Raw genomic sequence first — 26,599 nt, 5'->3', positions numbered from 1 at the left:
ACGGTAGATGATTAACCAGGTTAATATTTCTGGTTAATAAGGTGAAATTATAATAAAACAATGATAATTATTTTAGTGTGGCTCATAAATTGGTCTTGATAGTGGTATATTAAGGTTAAGTAAAGGCAGCATGGTCACCGTAGAGATTAAAGCCCATTTTAGTTGGTTTATGATGTGAATGAATTCAGGTAGCACTGGGAGTCATTATATGTTTAAATAGTATTAAATGTTTCTTTTTATGAAAATCTTAATTATGACATTATCTGAAATCTGGTTTCACAGTATTAACATAAGGCTTTAAGGAAAAACATTAAATGGTAATGAAAGCTTCATTCTTTCAGTATATATTCTCGTGGGCTTTTGGTCAAGGTAAGTAATGACCAGATGAATGAGCTGGCAACCTTCTGCCCTCTGAAGTCTACTAGTAATTGGAAGCTAAGTAAAACGTTGTCACATGTTTAAATACATTTGATAATATTCCACCAGCTTCTCCCTGTATTCTGCATGCTGGGCAATGAAATACCACAGCATTTTAACATAGATGAAGAGTGATTTTTTTTAAAGAAAGAATTTCCAAAAGTCATTCTTGGCTGGGCATGGTAGTTCATGCCTGTAATCCCAGCACACTGGGAGGGCCAAGGCGGGAGGATCGCTTGAGCCTAGGAGTTGAAGACCAGCCTAGGCAACACAGGGAGACCCCATATCCACAAAAAATTAAAATTTTTAGCCAGGTGTGCTAGTACACACTTGTCATCCTAGCTACTCAGGAAGCTGAGGTGGAAGGATTGCTTGAGCCTGGGAGGTGGAGACTGCAGTGAGCTATGACCATGCTACTGCATTCTGGCCTGGGCAATAGAGGAAGACTTTGTCTCAAAAAAAAAAAAAAAAAAAAAAAGACATTCTTACATAGCAGGCAGACATTGTTTGCCTCCATTCACATTAACCTTCCCATCTGTGTCTGCTCTTCACCCTCCAAAGACTTTTTGATTTACATGTTCTCCATCACTTCCAGTTCCAGTGACCTGATTCCTGTTGCATGTTTTTTTTTTGTATAGTCATGAACTGCATAATGCAATTTCATTTTTGTTTTTTTGGTAGAGTCATACACCACCTAAAGTTTCAGTCTATGACATACCACACATACAGTGGTGGTCCTGTAAGATTACCACACTGTTATTTTTACTGTACCTTTTCTATGTTTAGATATGTTTTGATATATGAATACTTACTGTGTTAGACGACAGAATTCTGTACAGGTTTGTAGCCTAGAAGCAATCAGTATACCATATAGCCTAGGTGTACAGTAGGCTGTACCATCTAGGTTTGTGTGAGTACCTCTACCATGTTTGTACAGTGACGAAATCACCACCAAGGCATTTCTCAGAACATATCCCCGTCGTTAAGTGATACATGACTGTACTTAGTGCTCAGATTCAGAACCATAGAACCCAGATGTCTGAGCAAGCAGTTATTCTTCTCAAGTAGAGGAGATACATAATTGAACAAGGGGCTGCAGCCTCAATGAGGTCTGTTGTTGTCTACATACCCAGAACTCTCAAACACATGACTAAAAAGATTTTGAAAGCACAGTTTGTAAGATTCCCCTAAATAGATCTGGTTTAGAAACAGTCTGAAAACATTAAGAAAAAAGCCCCAAATCCTTTCTGCATCAAACACTCCACCCAAATTTTTGCTTTAAAATTTTGGCTTTAAAACTTTGGAATGAACAGAAACGATTTTGGATTAATACTTTCTGGAACTATCAAGGCCTGCATGTATTACTTGGCCCTTACATTCTGCCAAATCCTATGTAAAAATAAATGTAAGCTCCATGAAGGCAGGGAGCCTTGACTATTTTATTCACTGTTGTATCCCTAGTACCTAGAACAGTGCCTGGCCTGTGCTACGTGTTTCTTGGCTATTTGCTGAATTAATGTATGCTGTTGAAAGACTTTTACATATGGGGATCTGAAATCTTCTACTTCTTGGAATTCTCCCTGTAGCTCCCGTGCTCCCATGGAGTACTGAGAGCCAGGGTTGTCTGGCTAGATCTCCCTATCATTCCTCCAGATGACTCCATTTCCAAAGTCATGTAGAATCCATTCCTCCTCCTTTGAGGATGATGAGAGTCACCTACAGTAACTTCTATCCTTTCTCACTATTGTCTACCAATCTCCTCCTCATTTTCCAATATTCACTTAGAAATCCACCTCCTGACTCAGTCTTCTTGTCCACACCTATGTCCTATTGCCTTGTGGAATGAGGATGACCCATCCACTACTTGCTCATCCTACCTGACTTCAATAACCACCATCTCTACTCTGGGATTCTACTCCTACAACCATGTCCTTGGTATTGCTAGCATGGATAATAACAATGCTAATAATCACTGATATGTGGAGGTTTATTATGCATCAGACAGTGTGCTCAGTGCCACACAAACCTTATCTCCATTTAATCTTCACCAAAACTTGAAACCACCTTTGCAAAAATTATGACAGTGAAACAGATTTGACCTAACTGACTCCATCTTGCTTCGAACCTCCACACTGTCCTTGTTCATTCTTGGGCAAAGACAAAACTAACTTTTAGAGGAACTTAGTTTATATTTCAACTTTGAAACAAAGATGATAATAACCCTTTCCTGAAACAAACTCCCTTCTTGCCTGGATTCCAGACTGCCTTTGTAGGACTAACAAATAGCCACAAGATTAGAAAGTACTGTTTAGGAGTTATACAACCACAGGCCATAAGATTTGAACCTCTCCATTGCTCCTAGGGATAAAATCACTACTGTAAAACCTAAGATTGGTGGTTGAGATATCTTTCAGACCCTGCATTCTGATGCACCAGCTGGAGCCACCCAGACTGATAATCTAGCTCAACCAGTCCTGGCTCACCCAGGAACAGAAGACAGCAAGAACCCACTTTGACCCCCTATGATTTCAATTCCGACCAAACCCATTAGTACTCCCAACTATTCTAGCCACCTATCTGCCAAATTATCCTTTAAAAAAAAAAAAAAAAACCAGTCTCCACATTTTCAGGGAGACCAATTTGAGTAATAAAACTTGTCTCCCACTTACCCAGCTCTGCATGAATTAAACTGTTTCTCTATTGCAATTCCCCTGTCTTGATAAATTGGCTTTATCTGGGCAGCAGGCAAGGTGATCCCAATGTGCGGTTACAAACTCCATAGAAGACACTTGGGTAGAGAGGTTCAAATAAATTTTTAAAGGTCACTCAGCTTGGAAGTGGTGGAATTTTAATTTAAACTCAGGTCAGTCAGACTCTTCAGCCTGTGCTCTTAATCATCCCTGTGGGATGGAAAGAATCAAGATAGAAACCTCAGCCCTGCCACTTCTGTCACACCAGCTTTTTGACTTTGAGCAAAATTAAAACCTCTTAAACCTGAGTTTTCTAATTCATAAAATGGTGTCCAGAATAAAGAATGTACGTTAAGGGCCTAGCACAGTGCCAGACGCAACACAAATGTGCATTCCATCCATTCCACCAACAAATGCTTATTGAGGACCTCCCAAACATCCAATCCTATGAGCTGAAGATAGAGCAGTGATTAAGACAAAGAAGGTCCCTGCCTTCCAAGAGGTGCACAGCATTTGGTGGGTGCTCAATAAATATTTGAACAAACTCTCAAAGAGGTCAACCTACTCTCAAGATTTCCAGTCGCCACTCTGCCTCCTTTTAATCAACCAGTTATTCTGCTATAAAGCAATCTAATGAGGTTCCTTTCCTGCTTAAAATCCTTCAGTGGATTCCTCATTGTCTCAGAGATAAAATCCTTCATTTCTTAATTGTGTAAATTTCTTAACACAATATGCAGTTTTGGCTACAGGTAAGAGGCTCAGTTTTGTTCACCCCTTCTATGTTATGCAATCAAACCTATCTAGAAGCTTTAACTGCAAACCAGACCTATTGTAGTTAATGAGCCTGAGAACTGGAGTCACCAGTTTGGCATCTGAAACTCTCCCCACCTCATCACACAAACAGACTCACACAGCTGAAGCTCCTAAAGCAACGCAGTGGGTTCTTTGAAAAGGTTTGAAAATCTAATTGTAGGACACAGCGCATTAGTGCGTTATGAAAGCAATTTAGTGGATGCAATCCATGATGTGGAAAACAAGAGTGTACTACATGAGCCTATGGCAAAGTACTGGTATACAAAATCTATGCTACATATGCTATGAACATGCTTGTGTACTGAATTGTAATACAAACTGTATTCATATTGTAGATCATCATCAAAATAGTTTGAAAGCCATTGTTGTAGATCCTCTATGTAGCCTCAGTTCCCATGTTTCTTCAGTCACAGCTTGATAAAACTCCATCAAGCCTCTTGCAGTTACCCATTGTTTGCTTCAGTGCCTATGGTTGTATAAACCAGATGTGGTGCTAGGTTCTAGGGATGCAACAGTAAGCATACCCAAGGTCCTGCTTACATGGCACTTAAGAATCTGGAGAAACAGACAAATATTACACTAACCACACTAATATATAACCGAGAACCAAGCTAAGTGGTCTAAATGAAAGAAATGGTTTTTCAAAACACGTATCAAAGGCAATTTATCTAGTCCAGGGCTTCAAAGGAGGCATTCCTGAAGAATCAATCAGCAGACCTAAAGACTATGTAAGAATTAACTCTGTAAAATGAGGGAGGAAGAGCATTCCACATATAATACAATGTTAAGAGCCTCTGTGATGAGAGAAGGCAGCTGTGTTTGACAAACTTTTCAGGGCCAGCATGCTAGGACCCAACGAACAAGTAGGAAAGTGACACAAGATGAGACTAGGAAAGCTGGCAGTGGCCAGATCCTTTAGGGTCTTATGGGCCTGGAGTTTGTTTTATGGCCTCAAATTAATGGGAAGCCAAACAAGAGACGATGAGATGGAAGTTATCTGCAGTGTGGAAGATGGAGGAAAGAATGCCTGCAGGAAGACCAGTTAGGAAGCCCTCAGAATAATTTTGGTGAGTGGTGACGGTGAACTAATATACTGGAAACAGACAAAGGGGAGAAAAGCTGGTGGTTGTGAAACAGAAGCTGACTTAGGCTTCTGGCTCACGCAACTGGATGGATGGTGTTACCAGCTGGAGAGAGTAAACTAGAAGAGACTAGGTTTGGAGAAGATTATGGAGTTAGTCTTGGAGCTGCATTTAAAGTGACTCTGAGGTGGATATGTAAGTCATAAGCTCAGAATCAATATCCTAAGACACAGAGAAGTTATGAGTTTATAGATGGTAAGTGAAACTGGGTATACATGTGAGAAAAATGCCTGGGTTTGAGCCATGAAGGCTTAACCACAAATTTACCCACTTCTGGGTAAATTCTTAGCACAAACGTGTATATACATACACATTAACCACACACCTGTTTACTTTTTTAAAGTTCAAATAAAGAAATAATAAAATGTGAAAGTTTGCTCACTCTGGGTAATCAGCAACTCAATATGTACCTTTGTAATTTAAAAATAAAAATGGGATTATGCCATATATACTTTGCTACAATCTGCTTTGTAAGATATTCTTCTATACTAGGGTATACACAGTTCTATCCTATTCATTTGAATGGCTAGAAAGTATTACATAGTAGGGATGCATCACAATTTAAGCAACCCCTAGTCCCCACTGATGGACAGGTACGTTATCTAGCACAGTTACCTACCTGCCCCATTCAACATCCACTGCCCCCTTCTGCTTGGTTCACTGAATGTATTTCATTCCAATGGCAACATTCTCAGCTGCAGGTGATGGTTCATGACTGGCTTAAGCCAAATGTGACCATCTTGTTGGCTACTTTTATAGCATCTCTTCTATGGGTAGCCATGCTATCCGGTTCTGGCTAATGACCCCAAGAAGTCAGCTTCTGAGTAAGCTATTGTTTTCCTAAAACAAGAGAACTAACACTACACTCTGCTCTTTCCTCTTTCTTCTTGCTTTAGGTACAAATATGATGTCTAAAGTTTCAAAAGCCATTTTGCAACTACAAGGCTATAAGCCAACACTAAGATTAGTAAAACAGAAAAGCAGAAGAGACAGCCTGGGCCCTGAAACACACAGAAACATAAGTAACCACTGCCTCATTTTAAAGAATCAAAATGCATTTCCACTTTAAAGGCTGAAAAAGTAAAATGAAATGTTTGAATCAAAGATTCAGAGCAGAAATATAAGTTATACCCTACTAAAAGAAGCACACTTACAACGAGATGGTGGGGAAAACACTTTCAACTGTTCCTGAGACTGCCTTTGGGTTTGGGGTCCACAAGTGCTTTCTGGCCCCCTGCCAAGGACATCCCTCAGTCCTGCAACTTTACAGAATGGCCTTTGTATGCAATCTCCAATGTCTCTTGCTTTCCCTTGTTTGAGATTTCTATCTTCTTTGCCTGCTCTTTAAAAATATGTCAAATTAAGAAATAATCTTTTGGATAGGTATGGTGGCTCACACACGCCTGTAATCCCAGCACTTTGGGAGGCCGAGGCAGGGAGATCACCTGAGGTCAGGAGTTGGAGTCCAGCCTGGCCAACATGGTGAAACCCCATCTCTACTAAAAATACAAACATTAGCCAGGCATGTTGGCATGCACCTGTAATCCAGCTACCTGGGAGGCTGAGGCACGAAAATCGCTTGAACCCAGGAGGTTGAGGTTGCAGTGAACCAAGATAGAACCACTGCATTCTAGTCTGGGCAACAGAGCAAGACTCTGTCTCAAAAAAATAAATAAATAAAAATAAAAATCACAAAAAATAAAAAATAATCTTTCTATGAAAAGTCAGAAGGTTTTTGATTTGCGTAAACCATTACTTTCTATAAATTCAGGATAAAAATGAAACATCAAAAGTAATACTTGTTTCAAAAGCAGAAAAAAGTTTCTCTTTGACGATGAGAGTGCTTCCTCTATTTAATACTGGAAAAAATTTCTATTTTACTTTAATGTTGAAGGCTTCTTCTGTTTTCAACTTTGCCAGCTTCTCATGTTCTGGCAAAAATATTAGATGTTAGATTTCTCAAAATTCAGGAACTTGCAGCTCCACTTAAAATACATACTTAAAAGCTACTCAGTTAGAAAATGTATTATGTGATTAAACAAATATTTAAAATTAGACAAAAAATTTATGCATAATTCAAACTGTACATAATTCACATTTATGCTTCTAAACAAATAGAAGCTCACATCTGTACTACTTTTACAATTTACAAAGTGCTTTTATATACATTTTCTCATTTGCTATTCACGACAGACAAGTGAGACAAATATTCTTATTTTACAGATGGAAATAGACCCAGACATTATTCAATACTTTAACCACTAATAGTGGAACCCTGAGACTTTAGATCTGCAAAAGGGTTTAATAATGCAAATATCACATGTATTTCCATTTTCAACACCATATTTAAGTTTTCCATTTTCTTAATAGAAAATGATAAAAAATGTTTTCCCCAATATAATAATACAAATGGAAAACATTATAGACAGTCATATACTAACCCAATGACCAAGATTCACCAGAAGCAAAACCTATTTGGGGGTGTCCTATATTGTTATGTATAAACAGGGCACCAGCACCAGAACCACATTTAGACTAATACTTTTTATTTCTAATTAAAAGAAAACAATGCAGGGTACTCCTGCAGCCTGCAAGTCTAATTGTACATACATATGTGTCAGACTATGCACGTGGCCAAGAGGAATGCAAAGAGATATTTTATCCAAATTTGGAGTTTAGGGCCTGATTGTCCTAGCTTAAGCCCATAGGAACTTGACAACTCGTTCATACCTCTCATCTTTAGTCATAGTTTCTTTTTCTCCATCCCCCTTTCTCCCTAACTACCCTGTGCCATTTAGACTGGAAATTCTAACAGGTAGCTTTTTCTTTCTGAATTACCTTTACTACTGTATAATTTTTATTTTCAGAATATTCCTTATTTCTACATCTTGAAGACATTTCTTTATAGTAGATGGGGGAGCTAGAGCTTACATTCACTGCAGAAAAGGGTCAGTTCCAGTGTTAACTTCCCAGCAAACACCCAAGAGAAAAACTGAACAGAACAGTGATAGGTGGCAGAGCAGTGACACCTGCACCCAGAAAGCCGCACTGCAATTGTCTAATATTTGAGGCTCCCCTTTGTTATAATTCTGCCAATTTAAACTAGAAAATTCTGGCAAAGCAGATCAATACATTTAAATCACTGGTTCAACAAACCACTCTTTTTCATGTTATAATGTTTTTATTGCAATTGAGGACGTTTTCAGTAAGTATCTTGAGCTTGAGGCCCTGGCTAAGTATTCCTTTTGTACTAGAAATCAGATTTCTCTGGCACAATTCCATTGCCTGCAATGGTCTTTATCAAAACTACAAATGCCAGCACACTATTTCAATATGTATTCAGTTGTTCATATCTAAATACCTCATTAGCTATGAAACAAACCAAATATAAATGCTGAATATATAGTACATAGCAACAGATTCTTCACAGAAGAAAACAATGAAAGGCTAATTTTCTACAACATGTTACCTGTTCATTAGTTCTTCAATAATATGACTTAGGCTATTTATTTCAAGGATAACAAAATGTATGCGCCACTACCCATGTCTTCTCAACATTTTTAATCTAGGTTCTAAAGGGCATAAATGAGGATGCATATAGTCAGATTTATTTTTATAAACTTTTGATGTTTCTTTTGTTGTGCATCTTACATGAATATATGGAGACAAGAACAGACAGATGTACATTTAAGTCAGTAGTTATATGAATTTTGCGTATATGGCTAGTTGCTTATATGGATGTTGTAAATGACAAGATAAAATAACGATGTTGGATAAACTCATCCGTGCCCTGTGAACTTTAGTCTATTTACTGCATAAATTGGTTCAGTCACTATTTATTAGTTTTTAAAAAATGGTTTTTAAAAGCTGCAAACCATACACATTTCTGAATCAGGAAGAGGTAAACTGTGACACAGTTCCCCCGTGCTGCTGATTCTTTTGGGGAGAAAAAATAAGAGTTTCCAAATTCTATTTTTAAAAAAGCTAGAGTTTTCGTCTATGATTAACCTTCACTCTAAAGTCCCTTTTACCCAAGGCATGGTCCCTGGGTCATCTTTTTGAGGCTTAGTTTCTGGGAAGTTTTCAGTAAACCGCTCTCGTGCTTTGTCCCAGTTTTTTTTGTTCTTGTTTTGGAGAAGGTGAACATCTTCAATTGAGGATGGTTTGCCTGTCCCCAAGCCTGCATGTGTTCGCCGAAGCTGAAGCTGGATCTGTTACCAAAAGTTGAGCAGAGGACTTATTTTAGAGTCTAAACACATTGAAATCTGCTGTGTCCAACTTAGGACTCTATAATTTTTTGATTTATTACAGATTGATGCAAAAGAAAAACCTGTCAAATGCATCTAATACATGCAGGAATATATATACTTTTATACATGGAACTTACACTCATTTTTCTATGTTGTCTTGCCTGTCAATAAGTACAGCCTACTTTACAGAAAATAGAGTGCTCCTTAACTAGCAATCACCAAACTTCATTTAGATGCTGCAGAGTATGTCATTCCACCCTCAACAGAAATAAAGGCAATGCATATGTTTAAACCCACTGTCCTATCCTTACCTAAGTAAGTGGAACAAGCAGGTTAAACGTTAATAACCATAAAAAGAATCTGATTGTTTATTTTCATAACAGGAGGGGAGCACTTCTCAATATTTTAAGAACATTCAAAGCTAACATTTACTGAGTGCCTAATGTAAGGTACAATGCTTAGGGGCTTTATCTTCAAGATAACCCTGAAAAAGAATTCTTATCCCCATTTTTTCATAAGAAAACTAAAGTCCAAACTTGCCCAAAGCCACATAGCTAGTAAATGACAGAGCACATATTCTAACCTAGGTCTGACTACAAAATCCTAGTTCTTTCCACTGTAACTCAAAAAAAATGAGAAAGCTGGAATATACTCACACTGATCCATCTATTATTTCTTTAGGTACTAAGTCATTATCCAGAAAGTTCTACAGTCAGGTTACTTCTTAAGGTTTGTGTGAAAGATAACCCAAACCTCCTATGAACAATGGGACCATTAATTAAACCACTATGTCGTTTTCCAGACATTATTCTCTATATTCCATGTTAACATGCTCTGATTCTTGAACCTAACAGACTTTTCAGCTCACACAGAATCCACCTGTTTGTAAACTAACACTGTGATTGTTCTTGAGTGCTCAGCACCAGGCACAGTATGACAGTTATTAAAAATGACTCTAAAACACAGAAGAACCTTTGGCTCAGGAAACAGCACTTTTTACCCTAGCTTTAATGTAGGAAAAAAAAAAACTCAAAAAGAGGCTTTCTAAAAATATAAAACACAAAACAAAGCACATGTATATATCTGGTAATTGTGAATGCCACAAAGGCAGTAATCATGTCTGCTTTTGCTTTCTACTATATTCTTAACACTTAAGGCAATGTTTGGCACATTAATGTACACAGTAAATATCTGCTCTAGGAATAAATGAATACAAGAAAATGCAAGTCTTACCGGAGTTTTCATTCCTCCACCATCCTTCCCCAAGCCCTCTCCTTTCTTCCAACCCATCTTCTCCAACATCTTCCGACCTTTGTTGCTATCAGTAATTTCACTTTAAGGAATATTAAAATGATAGTTGATTGATAAAAGATCTTTTAGGTCACATTTATAACAAATTCATGAATTAAAAGTAATTGGTACAACTACTTTAGAAAACCGCTTGGCATTACCTAACAAAGTTGAAGACACACAAATTCCACTGGTACATGTCCTACTTAGAAAAGCATGTGCACCAAAAGACACATACAACAATGTTCTTCCAGCAAATCTAATAGCAACAAATCAGAAACAATCCAGATGTCTGGCAATGATTAAAATGGATAAATTGTGGTATAGTCATACAGTAGAATATTATTCAGTAATAAAAATAAACCATACATAACAAAATAATGTGGAACAAAAAGAATATAGACACAAAATAAATACTGAATTGTTCCATTTCTTTAAAATTTTAAAATAAGTGAAATTAATCTATTGCTGTCAGGATGGTGATTACCTTTGAGGAGGAGAGCAGGACAGTGATTAGGCAAGGCACAGGGAGAATAAGCTTCTGGGGTTACTGATAATTTTCTATTTCTTGTCCAAGAAATGTGTATTCTGCAATACGTTAATTTTATGATGTATCACTGAGCTATATACTTATAATCTGTGTTCTTTTCTGTACATGTTATATATTAAGAAGTTCAAATGAAATAAAACTTCTTAATCACTGTTTGCATTTTGTCCTATGATTCTATACTCTGCTAATTCAAGAGTATTTTATGTTCTATTATATCTTTTCAGTTCCACAAAATATGCTGTTAGCCCTTCAATTAATAATCAAGCAATGTCAAACCAATGTGTTTTATTTTAAATTTATCTTATTTAATTTGAATGTACTCTTTATATTCTCCAATATTATATTTTAAATATTAAACTTAAAAAAAAAGTGTCATGTTGCTTAGTGTACCTGTTTTGTAATCCTGTATTTCATTAAATAAAATGTTGGTAATGGATCAAACTCCATCAACTCTAAGGTACACCATTATTTTATGTACCATCAAGAGAAAATTGTTGCCATTTGTAACCATAAAACTCTTAGTGTCAATGCAATATGATACTGAATCAAAACTTTATAATTAGTTATTAGTTCTATATGAAAAATTTAAATTTTAACTAAACTCAAAATTTATATTCTGAGGAAAAAAAATGTAGCTAATATTTGATTAAATGCAGAAATATGGTCATATTGTAGGCCTCAAAAATCACCTTTTTTCATTTTTATCCAAACTACTTTGCCAAGAGAAAACTGAATCAGAGAAAAATAAATAAGAAAAATTATATTTCACGGTCATTAAGAACAGAAGTATTTGAGTATTAAAATAATTATTAAAAAATACTAGTCCATACCAAGTTCTTACCAGTCTAGGCTTCTAGATATCTAGCATATAAAAGCATATACACTCAACTGTGTGGCTAGACTGTTAACATACATATACGTGTGTTTAAGTACAGGTACTCATGTATATGCTCAGCAATTTTTTAGGGGATAATGGAATTCTAAGATTAGTGGAAAGTATAAATAGACTTAGTGTCTCCATTTTGTTGTTAAAGCATTCATTTTAAGGCCACTTATCGGCCAGGCGTGGTAGCTCACGCCTGTAATCTAAACACTTTGGGAGGCCAAGGCGGGTGGATCATGAGGTCAGGAGTTCAAGACCAGCCTGGCCAACAACACCCTGCCTCTGCTAAAAACACAAAAATTAGCTGGGCGTGATGGCACGCAACTCTAATCCCAGCTACTCGGGAGGCTGAGGCAGGAGAACTGCTTGAACCCAGGAGACGGAGGTTGCAGTGAGCTGAGATCACACCACTGCACTCCAGCCTGGGCGACAGAGCAAGACTCCATCTCATAAATAAATAAATAGGCCACCTATCAGGATATATAGCCCTGAACATCAGACCACCCTATGAATGTGATTATGAACAAAGGATGTTTCGAGCCACTGTAATTCAAAACTTACGAATGAACAGATGCAGGAGCATCATCTCTTTGGAAAGTTCCTTCACTTCCAATCTGCTCCCTACGTTTTCCAGCTCTATCTTTATATTTTGGATTCTTCAATGTCTTTTCATCTTCGTATTCTGTATTCTTAATAAACACAAAATATTCATTGAGGAAGAGAAAGCTGATAAATAAGACAATTTCTGTACATGTGCCTTACTTAACGAATATGGTTCAATGTGGCCTCTATAAACAATAAAATAAAACAAGCTATGATATGAAGAAATTGCCGGGTATGGTGGCTCATGCCTATAATCCTAGCACTCTGGGAAGCTAAGGCAAGAGGATAGCTAGAGGTCAGGAGTTTGAAACCAGTGTGAGCAATATAGCAAGACTCCCATCTCTACTTGATTTATATTAAAGTTATAAAAAAAAGATATGAATAAATTATCATATTAGATATGCTACTTTTATTCTATCCCCTTTAAAATGTTTATATTATTTCAAGTTATGCCACAACATACATATACATAAGAAGATGATACGGTGAAAATATAGTATATTTTGACTCAATGCTGCGTTCTCGTCATACGAACGACTAGTATTTGAAGAAAAATACAGAATCCCTGGGGTTTGGGAAAAAATCTATCTCCCCTTTTCTCTAAGAAACTGAAAGTTCCAAGGGACCTACAGTAGTTCGATACTGTTTCTTGGAAGGGAGAAATGTAGAGACTTTTAAAAAACCCATTTAACCTGGCAATAATAGTTTTTTACTTCAATAAAGCTCCATTTAAGTGACTAATTAGTCACTTAACAAACATTCACTGGATAAAGAGTATGTCAAGCTCCATGCTAGGTTATGAAATGCCAGAAGGAAGATGTGCATAACCTTTGGCCTATTACAGTATGAGTGGTTCGATAAAGGTATACACAAGGTGTGGTGGTGGCACAAAGAAGGGGTAGTCAATTCAGCATTCATAGAAGCCTTCCCTTTCCCTTTGTTATAACTTGCTGATCTTTATATAAAAAGTATGATACTCATCCAGAGAGATGCTAGGGACTGGAGAGCAACTCAACGAAGGTACGACAGAAGCTTTTAATTAATTTTGCCTTTAAAAAGAGAAGAAAAATATAGAACTACCTATCCTAGTAAGTTCTTCCCCCAGAAGACAATAAAGAAATTGAGCTAAAATTTTTGAGAAAACAATTTCTCTCCTTAAATGTCTTCTATTTTCCCCCAAAATTGGCCTATCTTGTTTTTTTCTACGATTTCTCTACCTTAGTGAAACAGCAACAACAAAAAAAACACAATTTGACAGAAAAATATGTTATTTTGGCAGCAACTTCTTTTTCCATATCTTCATGAAGTGTAAAAATTCAGCACAAATATACTTAAGACCTAGATTCTACATCTAGCTCTACCATTTAATAGCTGGGCTACTAAGGTTTAGTTTCTCAAAAGTAAACTAGAAACATTAATTAATTGCCTCCCTGGTCTATTTACAGGATTAAGCGGTAACTTTTTTTTAAAAAACCTTTACTGAGGTATAATTAATATAAATAAATCATACATAGCTAGTGTACAATGAGATGCTTTTGAGATTTATGGACCTGTGAAACTATCACCATAAGCAAGATAATAAACAAACCCATCTCTCCCAAAAGTGTCCTTGTCTCTCTTTGTAATCCAACTCTCCAGACCTTCCCTGTGTAGCATCAACCTTGTCTAAGCAATCACTCTTCTTCCTTCTGTCACAATACATTAGTTTGCTTTCCTAGAAGTTTATATAAATGGTGCAAAACAGTTCTTTCCACTTTCTTGTTGGTAGTTCTCAACACCAACCAGAACGTGCTGGGAATGCAACATCCTGAGGTAAGGAGGGATTGGCTGAAACAGTCCAGGCTGTTCCAGTCCCCACCTGGAAACAGGATATCCTTCAACATTGTAGCCCAGTGAGTCAAATGACCCTGAGGTACATAACCCAAGGTGGGCTGCTTTCCAGGGTCCCTCAACTGCTGTGCAAGTAGGACATACAAAGTTGAGGCTCCATTCACCCACAAGGCAGCTTTCTGACCTTTGGGGGGTGGTTTCACAATAAATCCCAGGCTTCTGTCGTCCCTTGCTGCCTATTTGTAAGTCATAAGTTTGCTTCATGTAACTTGTATGAGAGTGTGTTCTATCTCACTGACCTCAGACAAGCTGGAAATCAGTGAATAGTGAAACGGTTCCACAAGTGGCAGCACATATACGTGTTTTATTTGGCTTCACTCAACATAACTATTTTGAGATTCATCCAGGTAGGTTGTGGCCTATATTACTAGTTCCTGCTTTTTTATTGCTAAGTAGTATTTTCACCATATAGATACACCATAGTTTGCTTATCCATATATGATGGACATTTGAGTTTTTCTCAGTTTTTGGTTATTCAAAAAAAAAAGCAATGAACATTTGCTTACTGGTCTTTTTATGCACATATGCTTGCATTTATCTTGGTTAAATGTCTTAGAGTAGAATAGCTGAATTGTAAAATAGGTGTATGTTAAATTTTTAGAAACTACCAAGCAACTGCACCATTTTACATTCCCACCAGCAGTGTATGAGATTTCTAGTTCCTCCACAACCCTTACAATACCTGTTACAGTCAGTTTTGAAAATTTTAGGCATTCTAACAGATTTGTAGTGGTATCTCATTGTGGTTTTAATTTTCATTTCCTTAAAGACTGATGACACTGAACATTTTTTCGGGTGTTTATTTGCCATCAGCATACCTTCTCTGGTGAAGTATCTATTCAAATCTTTGGCCCATTTTTTAACTGAGGTGTCTTCTTAAGTTTTGAAAGTTTTTTGTATATTCTAGATATAGAAGTCTTTGACCAGATACATGATTTGCAAATATTTTCTCCAGTCTATGGCTTGTCTTTTCACTCTCTTAATAGTGTCTTTGGAAAAACATAAATCTTTAATTTTGAAGAAATACAGATTATCAAGTTGTTCTTAAGGATTATGCTTTTGGTGTTAGAATCTTTGCCTTTAAAAAAAAAAGTTTCTAGAAGTTTTAAAGTTTTTAGGTTTTATTTTTATATCTATGATCCATTTTTGGATCATTTTTATAGATTGTTCAAGGTATGGATCAATATTCTTTTTGTCGGCCGGGCGCGGTGGCTCAAGCCTGTAATCCCAGCACTTTGGGAGGCCGAGACGGGCGGATCACGAGGTCAGGAGATCGAGACCATCCTGGCGAACACGGTGAAACCCCGTCTCTACTAAAAAAATACAAAAAACTAGCCGGGCGAGGTGGCGGGCGCCTGTAGTCCCAGCTACACAGGAGGCTGAGGCAGGAGAATGGCGGGAACCCGGGAGGCGGAGCTTGCAGTGAGCTGAGATCTGGCCACTGCACTCCAGCCCTGGCGACAGAGCGAGACTCCGTCTCAAAAAAAAAAAAAAAAAAAAAAAAAATATTCTTTTTGTCTGCTGTTTTTTTTGGTAAGGCCATCCAATTATTCTACCACCATTTGTTGAAAAAGACCACTCTTGGCCGGGCACAGTGGTGCATGCCTTTAATCCCAGCACTTTGGGAGGCGAAGGTGGGCGGATCACCTGAGGTCAGGAGTTCGAGACCAGTCTGCCCAAATGTGGTGAACCTCGTCTCTACTAAAAATACAAAAATTAGCCGGGCATGGTGGCAGGCACCTGCAATCACAGCTACTTGGGAGGCTGAGGCAGGAGAATTACTTGAATCCAGGAGACAGAGGTAGCAGTGAGCTGAGATTGTGCCACTGCACGCTTCCAGCCTGGGTGACAGAATAAGACTCTGTCTCAAAAAAAAAAAAAAAAAAAAAAAAAAAAAGACCACTCTTTCTCCACCAAACTGCCTTCACGCCTTTATCAAAAATTAACTGTCCACACATATATACGGATCTACTCCTGGACTATTTTGTTCCATCCATCTATTTATCTTTGTGCCAATATGATACTACCTTAATCACTGTAGTTTAATTATAATAAGTCTTTAAATCAGGTCATATTAGTTCTCCAACTATGTTGTTCAATCAATGTCATCTTTTTTGCAGAGATAAGATCTTGCTATATTGCCCAGGCTGGAGTGCAAAGCCTATTCGTAAGTGCAATCACAGCTCACTGCAAGTGATCCTCTTGCCTCAGCCTCCCAAGTACCAGGGACTACAAACTACAGACACTACCATGTCTAGTTATGTCAAGGCATCTTAATGCAAGTTTTCTGAAAACCAGAAATGTATATTCAAATGTAGGCTATTATCATTTTTCTACTCCAACTTCAGTAGTTTTTAGATTATGAATACCAGAACACTAAACTAACAGAAATCACAAAATCATACTACACAACTATTTATATATAAAATGTACTCAGCATATTTAAAGACATTTTTACTGAAAACCAGATATACAGCTTAACAAATGAAACAATATTTAACATCCTCACCTGTAAACCATATTTTACTCGTATTTTCTTTAATTCTTTTCTTCTTTCCAACTCTTTTTCCTCCTTACTTAGTGTTGGACCAACTGAAAGAAAAAAAGTTTGGTTAAAAAAAGCCACTAAATCTGATTTTGTAGAAAATTAAAACTAATGTTATTTAATTAATAAAAAACTAATATAACCCGTTAGTAACCATTCCGATTAACCAGAAGTTGAAATAAACATTAATATAAAGGATAAAAGGGTTGTGATGATGTCCTTTCAGCATTTTGGTAACTAAACCTACTTGAGAAGTAAAGCAAAAACTACACATAATAGGAATCTTACAGTATAGATACCAAAATGAACAATGAACATTTTGATTTTTCAATATGATTATTGTAACACAATCTCAAATGCAGAAATATTAAGTAAATTTTGCAAAGGAACATAGCCATAAGCAAAATAAAAGTCAGAGAAACCAAAATTCATGTTACTGTGTAATGCAACATACTCATTTTCAAATTAGTATCAGAAAACAAAAAATAAACAATGAACACGCATACTTGGCATTTGGGGGAAAATTTATGTCAAAAAAGATGATCTCTTACTAGTTCAAAGCATCTATTTAAATTTTAAGAGCTTTAGATGGGTGGGATGAAAGCACAACAGTAATATCCTACAGTGCCATTATAAAAAATAATGGTACATAGACAATATACAGCATGAGCTATCAATAGGACAGAAAACATATCAATCAACAACCCTTAATGCCTTGGCCTATTATTTCCTATGTTAATATTACATGACGGAGTTCAACTGTGGATGACTTTTTTACATCAATACATACATGTCAAAAGGAAACCAATCTTTATTAAATTATTACTTTATTGTCATTACTTTTTAAATTATTTTAATTGATAAATTAAAAGTGTATATATGGTGTACAACATGATTTTTGATATATGTATACATTGTGAACTGGCTAAATCAACCTCATTAACATATCCATTACTACCTCGTGTACTTATCACTTTTTTGTGTATGATGAGAACACTTAAAATTTACTCTCTTACCAATTTTTCAATTACAACTGCTCCTAAGGACATTTGACTACCACTACAGTCTGACTCAAAAGCCTACTAAACTGGATTAGAAGAAACAGAGCTAATCAATCTCTTTCCTGGTCAGAAAGCAGACCAATGCTACATATCATGAAGCTAAATTATTACACAGAAAAATCAACCACAATTATAATCTATTAGCCTAGGTCTCAAATTCCAAATATATGTCATTTCTTAGTCTCATTTGGTAATATTTACTGAAATATATCTCAATCTATTATTACATAAACTGGATACAAGACCAATAGCTTTGTATAAATATCTCTCAATGCAGTATCATATCAATTAGACACGTAGCCAGTAGCTGACTGGTATTTTTTAGAACACTTAGGTAATGAAAGAGAACGTTATCACAGCCACATTTAATCTGTTTCACATACCAAAAGATTCATCTTTCTTATCAAGGCGAAGGTGGGCTCTAACCTGCCCTGGTTCACAGCCATCACAGGTATCACTGCCAGGGTGAATGTGAAAGGATAAGACAGTTTCTCCAATTTTCACTTCATCTCCATGCTCAAGTACGTAAGGGTCACATTTAGTTTTTGGCTAGAGGGGAAACATTTTACAAAACAGAAATCAAAACAATCACATATGGTTACCTTACATCTATTGTAAGTAATGTCTGATTACAATTTTAAAAATATATTTAAAATAGCTGTAAATGAAATAGACACAAACACACTTCCCCAACTTGATGACGCATAAAAAAAAAGTTCTACTAGTGGAGATGAAGACAGCTGAACTGAGCAATTTGTCAAACCCACCAATCTCGCTATCCAATCAGAAATATCCAATTCTAGACTTCAATCTATTACCAAAACATATAATCATCATAGTAAAAAAAGATGAAGTGTTAAGAGAATGGGATAAATGCATCACATCTCCCTTTTCTTCTCTCTTGATAACTCAGTTTTATTTCCATTTTTACTCTTACAGACTAAGAATAAGGCCTCCCTCCTTCCCTATATTTTCTTTTTCTTTTTTTTGAGACAGAGTTTCACCTCATAGCCCAGGCTGGAGTGCAGTGGCATGATCTCGGCTCACTGCAACCTCCGCCTCCCTGGTGCAAACGATTCTCCTGCCTCAGCATCCCAAGTAGCTGGGATAACAGGCACACACCACCAAGCCCAGCTAATTTTTGTATTTTTAGTAGAGATGGAGTTTCACCGTGTTGGCCAGGCTTGTCTTGAACTCCTAACCTCAGATGATCCACTGGCCTCAGGCTCCCAAAGTGCTGGGATTACAGGTATGAACCATCGCGTCCAGCCCCTATATTTTCTTATTATATGCCAAATAGTTTGTTACATGCTGAGGATGTAAGTGTTAACTGGATAGACATAGCTTTTGCCTTTAAGAAGTTTTCAATTTAGCAGCATTTCCATTAAGACAATAAAAAAAAAAGGAGGACCTTCAAAGTTGTTATTGAGACATTTACACATTTACTCTGAATAGCTTTACAATGGATTCATAACTGAAAATAAGGCACAGATACACAATTAGAAGTCAAAACTCAACAGCCAAGGAAGACCCACTGATTATATTCTTTTTTCAGCCTTTCTGGAAATTTCTTTCCGACTAACACATTTGGGCTTTACTCTGAACCAAATGATAAAGATTATGGCCTTCAGAAATAAAAAAAATTCAGTTTTAAAATAATGTGCAGGTAACTAATTAATACATATACACTCACCTGAAGAATCTGTTTTCCATTAACAACTGTGCCATTTTGACTGCCTTGATCCACAAGGACATAACTTTGTAAGTCATGGTCAAAATAAATTTCTGCATGAAACTTAGAAAATAAAATCAAGCAATTATTAATTACTACACTTTTCAAAACTATGGACAATTTCTGTATGATATGATGATGTTAACTTGAGTCTTTGATAATTTACATTTTATTATACTTAACACTTTTTTAGAAACACAAACTATTATATGCTTCTGGTAGAAACAGAGGCTATAGAAGAAAATGTCATCTATAATTCTACCTTTAACTACCATGAAAAATTTAGAATATGTCCTACGTTTTCTCTTTTTGTACTAGAGATGATAATTTGAAAAATTTTGACCTAATGTAAGTATTTGTCCGTATCATTAAAAACTCCTTTTTTTTTGGAGACAGAGTCTCACTCTGTCACCCAGGCTACAGTGCAGTGGTGTGATCACGGTTTCCTGCAGCCCTGACCTCCTGGGCTTAGGCAATCCTCCCACCTCAGCTTCCTGAGTAGCTGGCACGACAGGTGTGTGCCACCATACCTGGTTATTTTTTGTATTTTTTGTAGAGACGGGGTTTCACCATGTTGCCCAGGTTGGTTCTGAACTCCTGAGTTCAAGTGATCCTCCCGCCTTGGCCTCCCAAAGTGCTGGGATTACAGGCATGAGCCACCATACCTGGCCAAAAATTTTTAATACAAAATGTGATTTGAAACACCCAAGGCCAACCTCTCAGAGAAGTTTCCAGGATCTTCAATAGTTAGGACTAATCTTTCCCTCCTTTTTCCATAGCACTTTATCTATTCCTCTTATTTTGCTTCTTTAACGTTAACTCATGAGGTTCATCCAGTTGTTATACAGTTACAGAGCTGTCGTTCATTCATTTTGCTGAATGGTAATCCATTGTGTGGATATACCACAATCTATCCATCCATCCTTCTGAAAATGGACATTCAGGGGTTTTTCCAAGGTTTTACTATTTTTTTTAAATATTACTATAAACCTTCTTGTACCTGCAATCTATTTGTGTGCAAAATGCAAGTGTTTCTCTGGAGTACACACCTAGGAATGGAATTGCTAAATCATAATATAAGCAAATCTTAAACTTTACTAGATAACTTTTTCCAAAGTGGTTGTATCAATTCATACTCCCACCAGCAGTCTGTGAAAATCTTCGTTGCTCTATGTATACTAAACAAAAACTTGACATTGCCAAAATGTTTAATTTTTGCTAGCCTAAGAGATGTGAAATTGCTTTATCATTGTGATTTTAACTTGCATTTCCCTGATTAGTACCAAAACTCTTTTCTGAGACGGAATCTCATTCTGTCACCCATGCTGGAGTGCAGTGGCGCCATCTTGACTCACTGCAAGCTCCACCTCCCAGGTTCACACCACTCTCCTGCCTCAGCCTCCTGAGTAGCTGGGACTACAGGCACCTGCCACCACACTTGGCTAACTTTTTGTATTTTTAGTAGAAATGGGTTTTCTCCATGTATGCCAGGATGGTCTCAATCTCCTGACCTCGTTATCTGCCCGCCTCAGCCTCCCAAAGTGCTGGGATTACAGGCGTAAGCCACCGTGCCCAACCCCCAAAACTCTTTTTAATATTTATTAGTCATTTGAGTTTCCTCTTCTGTAAATTTTCTTTTTAAGTCCTTTATACACTTTTTTCCAACTGGATTGTTTAGAATAAGTCTTTCCATACTGCAAAACCCTATTCCAAAAAGCTGTTCTAAATTACTTTTCCAATAGGAGTGATATTTAATAAATGATGAATGAAAATTGACACCTTGGCTTCATCTGTATTTCTCAGATTACTAGAAAGACTGAATGGCTTTTCATATATGAACCATGATATTTCCTTAACTGTGAATTGCCTGATGTATCTTTTGCTCACTTATCTACTGGTGTCACAGTGGGGTTTGAAAACAAAAATTCGCGTGAACTTTTCAAAAATAAATAATGTATATTGTGTCGTATTTGTTGTGCCTGTCCGAGTCTGCCTTCTAAACTGGTTTCTTAACATACAAAGAGCAAAATTATTTTGTCCTTTGTAATTTTTACCATTTTTTGAACTCAGAAAGTCTTCTATCTAGTGGTCAAATACTTGTTTTTCCCCCTAACATTAAGTTTCTTTTTAGAAGTTTCTATTTGGATACATGTTATATGTGCTATCAAACTGACTTCACCAACTAATTATCCACCCCACCAATGGATGTTAGTTTAAAAGAAAGAAAGAAAAAACAGAAATGCCACCAGAAGCCTGTTGTGGTGGTGTGTGCCTATAGTGCTAGCTACTCAGGAAACTGAGGCAGGAGGATCACTTAAGCCCAGGAGGTGTCAGGGGCTGTAGTGCGTGCCACTGCATCCCAGCCTGGGCAACACAGTTAAGAACCTGTCTCTATATCAAAAAAAAAAAAAAAAAAGAAAGCCACCATAGAACTATCTATAGTTTAGATGGAAAGTGGGGAAGGATCTCGGAACTCTTTGCTATTTAAGTTACAGATAAGGTGTTATTTTTTTGGAGGCAGGAGACCCAAGGTCATAGTAAAAAAGCAAATAAGCAAGATAATCTGGTTAGAATTAAAATTATGAAAACTTTTTCCTCTTGCTGAATGAGTCTCCAAAAAGTGAAAGTAAATGGTCTTTCAAATTAAAAATGAGAAATTATATTCCAAAAAGACAAAAATCACATAAAATCTATTTTAGGTCCACATTACGGTCCATTAAATAAAAGCAAAATGGGAACGATGGAAGGTTAAAAAAGAGAAAAGCAAAAAAGGAAAAAAGATAATTATAAGAGAGGAGAGAAAACAGTACAGGAAAGAGAAATATAAAGAGCCTTGGCCAGACGTGGTGGCTCATGCCTGTAATCCCAACACTTTGGGAGGCCGAGGCAAGTGGATCACTTGAGCCCAGGGGTTCGAGACCAGCCTAGGGAACCTCCAGGCGAAACCGCATCTCTATGAAATACATAAAGATTAGCTGGGCATGGTGGAGTACACCTGTAGTCCCAGCTACCCGTGGGGCTGAGGCGGGAGGATTGCTTGAACCTGGGAGGTCGAGGTTTCAGTGAGTCGTGATCACATCACTGTACTCCAGCCCGGGCGACAGTGAAATCCTATCTCAAAAAAAAAAAAAAAAGTAAAAATATATAAAGAGCATCAGGAGCTAAACCTTTAGTTATTTTCTACTTATAACTTGAGTTGCAATTCTGTTCCATTTGTTTTGAAAACTCAATTGTTCTTTTTCCTGAAACCATTAGATGATCAATTGGGGGAAGTTTTAAACAAGATCCCTGAGCGGTATAGGATATATTCTTGGGTTGTAAAATCCTCTGGCTCAAAGTAACCACCTCCTAAAGTAGCCAGAAGCCAGGTAAGATTCAATTTTTAACTGTCATAAAATACAGCCTATTTATTTCACTCAATAAATATTTATTAAATGTGTACTACTTTAAGACGTAATATGTTTTCTACTCTTGTCCAGATTCTTAAAAATAAACATAATTTTGTTTATTCAAATTGTGATAAAAAATTTTATTTTCTCAAGCACTGAAATAAACAAATCTGCACTGCCTTCATTACCATTACTACACTGTATATTAACCTTCCTATTAAATGAGAAAAACCCCTAAGCTTTCTACTGTAATAATAATATAAAAATTTACATCTAGGGGACTATATTTGAGAAATCAAAGAGCTTACCTTACTGACACCAACTTCAGGGATTCGGAGAGTATGCTCCATATCCTTTTCTCTGCAGAATGAAGTAAAGTGTCTTTAATAATTTTTGAAGCATATTGTATAAATGCAGCACTTATAGAGTGACATGGAAAGGATTTTTAAGAATAGATAATGTTAAAATACATGTCTATCAACAGTATATCTCCTGGTTATGGATTATCCAGTTTCCTTACCGCTACTCTAGACTTCCTGCGCTTTCACACAGTGATTATTTGCTTATGTCTTTTTCTCCCCCCAGACTGTGCTTCCTTTGGGTAGAGATTTGCATTAGTCCTCTTTATATCCACAGCACATAGAATAATGCTTAACTTATGGTGAGGCGTGGTGGCTTATGTGCCTGTAATCCTAGCACTTTGGGAGCCCAAGGTGGGTGGATCACTTGAGGCCAGGAGTTCGAGACCAGTCTGGCCAACATGGTGAAACCCCCGACTCCACTAAAAACACAAAAATCAGCTGGGCGTGGTGGTGCATGCCTGTAATCCCAGCTAATCAGGAGGCTGAGGCAGGAGAATTGATTGAACCCAGGATACGGAGGTTGCAATGAGCTGAGACCGTGCCACTGAACTCCAGCCTGGGCAAAAGAGCACAACTCTGTCTCAAAAACAAAAAACAAACAAACAAAAATACATGCTCTCAATAAAGCCTTTCTGAAATAATTAAAAGAATGATATAATAATATTAACTGTTTTACCTTCCAATTGTAGCAGGGTTTACAGCAGTAATGATAAAGAGTGATCCTGTCTGCAACACAGGTGATCTAATGACAATTACTCTAATACATGGGGGCCAAATTTTGTCTTCGTCTGCCAAGGAAAGAAGTGAGTAAATATTAATTTAACTACTATGAAAAAGAACTTCATAGGGATAACTAGGCGGCATCCATAAAATAAAAAAGTGTTGGTCAAAAATCTTAATTCTGACTAAAACAAACTTCTTAAATTCTGCTGTATAATACATAGCAATGGGTAAGGCTTAACACTGTTATTAAAGTGATCAACATAAAGGTTGCAGGATATGTACCATCTATCACAGTTATCAAATAATCAACTCTTTCTTTTTTAAGGTTTTGGAATCTGAAAATATCCCAAATATTTTTATATTATTTTAAGTTACAAAAATTGAGTCCATTTAAAAAAAAAAAAAAAGGCTAGGCACAGTGGCTCACACCTATAATCCCAGCACTTTGGGAGGCCGATGTGGGCGGATCACCTGAGGTCAGGAGTTGGAGATCAGCCTGGCCAACATGGTGAAACCCCGTCTCTGCTAAAAATACAAAAATTAGCTGGGCATGGTAGTGTGTGCCTGTAGTCCCAGCTACTCGGGAGGCTGAGGCAAGAGAATAACTTGAACCCAGGAGGCGGAGGTTACAGTGAGCCGAGATCGCACCACTGCACTCCAGCCTGGGCAACAGAGCAAGACTCTGTCTCAAAAAATAAAATAAAATAAAAAATAAATAAAATAAATTTAAAAATAAAAGCAAAAGAAATGACATTGAGAACCAAAGAACAAAATAAGCTCATACACTACACAGTTGGCCCTCAGTATCTGTGGAGGATTAGTTCCAAGATCCCTCCTCATATGCCAAAAAGCTATGGATGCTCAAGTCCTTATATAAATGGTATCATATTTGCATATAACCTATGTGCATCCTTCTGTATGATATAAATCATCTCTAGATTACTTATAGCTAATAGAACGTAAATGCTATATAAATAGTTACACTGTATTTAGGGGATAATAACAAGAAAAAAAAGTTTGTACACGTTCAGTACAGATGCAGCTATCCATTTTTTTCCCTGAATATGTTTGATCTGAGGTTGCTTGAATCCACTAATGCAGAACCCATGGATACAGAAGGCCAACTGTAACATGAAATCCTGTGTTTTAAAAGTATGTCTTTATATATTCAAGTAAAAAAAAATTAGATTTACCATAATATCCATGTAATTGAATTCATAATGTATACTTTTTAAAGACAACTTGTTTTTCTCTCTTAATTACAAAAGTAGACTACAAATATCTAACCCACTAAAACAGCCTTAATCTATATTTTAAGATTAGAATGCAGGTAACTTGGTTTTGTATTCTATTGACTACGCCATTCAATACAATGAAACTTTCTGAAGGTCCAAGTATTAGTCATGTATTCACATCCTACTCTCTAAAAACCAAGTAGCAACCCACATAATTTTCAATAACATCATTAAAATAATGTTTACTTTCCGGCAGGTATACGATGACTCACTAACATTTTTAACGGTTTTGCTCTTATATAGTTACCAGACTGGGGTATTTACTTAAATAATGATTATCTACTCACCTTCATCCTCACTATCTTCTGCAGTTACATTGCCTTCACTGGTAATGTCTTCATCATAACTATCCTCGGTCTGAGAGTCTGTAATTTCACCTTCCTCTGGTTCACTATCAGTCTCCATGATTTTCTCATCTTTAAATGATGTTGAATTAGAGATGTCTTCATAAAGAGGAGACTCTATAGTATTTCCACTAGCTGGAACAGTGAATTTGGGGAGACTATTTTTGTGATGAATGCCTATTTTCGCCTTCTTTTTCATATTCGCAATATTTTCTTCCTCATTGCAGCTTGTATGTTCAACACTGAAGGCTTTTTGATCCTCTGAGTTCAAATCCTGGAGAAGGGTGGGTAGATAGGTGGGAACAGGGGAGAACACTCTTAAACATCACTATCTGATAACATTACATCAAGTTTTAATGAATTCGTGAAGATATATGTCAGTAAAATAACAATGGTTACGATCTGTTCCCCCTCTCCTTCTCACATTTCCTTTCTTGGTTAATGATATTACCATCTTCTTATCATCCAAATTAAAGATCCTCTAGTTATGTCTGAGATCCCCTTAACCATATATAAAATTACCAAGTGCTACAGACTTTTCTCAAAATATATCCAAATCTGTCCCTCTATTCTCAATGTCTTAACATTCCTAGTTCAAGCCCTAATCACATATTGCCTGG

General features: G+C 36.8%; 1 protein-coding gene across 1 annotated transcript in view; it reads right to left on the bottom strand.

The window, feature by feature from the left end:
- Positions 1-7,781: 7,781 nt before the first annotated feature.
- AGGF1 (angiogenic factor with G-patch and FHA domains 1) overlaps positions 7,782-26,599 on the bottom strand; it is a 31,828-nt gene continuing 13,010 nt past the window's right edge. Inside the window, 9 exon segments of the mRNA NM_001261037.1 lie at positions 7,782-9,273; positions 10,546-10,645; positions 12,597-12,724; positions 17,038-17,120; positions 18,518-18,683; positions 19,828-19,929; positions 23,564-23,615; positions 24,294-24,405; positions 25,923-26,253. Coding sequence (NP_001247966.1) covers positions 9,073-9,273; positions 10,546-10,645; positions 12,597-12,724; positions 17,038-17,120; positions 18,518-18,683; positions 19,828-19,929; positions 23,564-23,615; positions 24,294-24,405; positions 25,923-26,253 — 1,275 coding nt within the window. The 3' untranslated portion in view covers positions 7,782-9,072.

Source organism: Macaca mulatta, chromosome 6, assembly GCF_049350105.2.
Source record: "Macaca mulatta isolate MMU2019108-1 chromosome 6, T2T-MMU8v2.0, whole genome shotgun sequence".
NCBI classification, from domain to species: domain Eukaryota; kingdom Metazoa; phylum Chordata; class Mammalia; order Primates; family Cercopithecidae; genus Macaca; species Macaca mulatta.
Note: the sequence above shows the minus strand (reverse complement) of the source record. Positions and strands in the feature narration are given on the sequence as shown.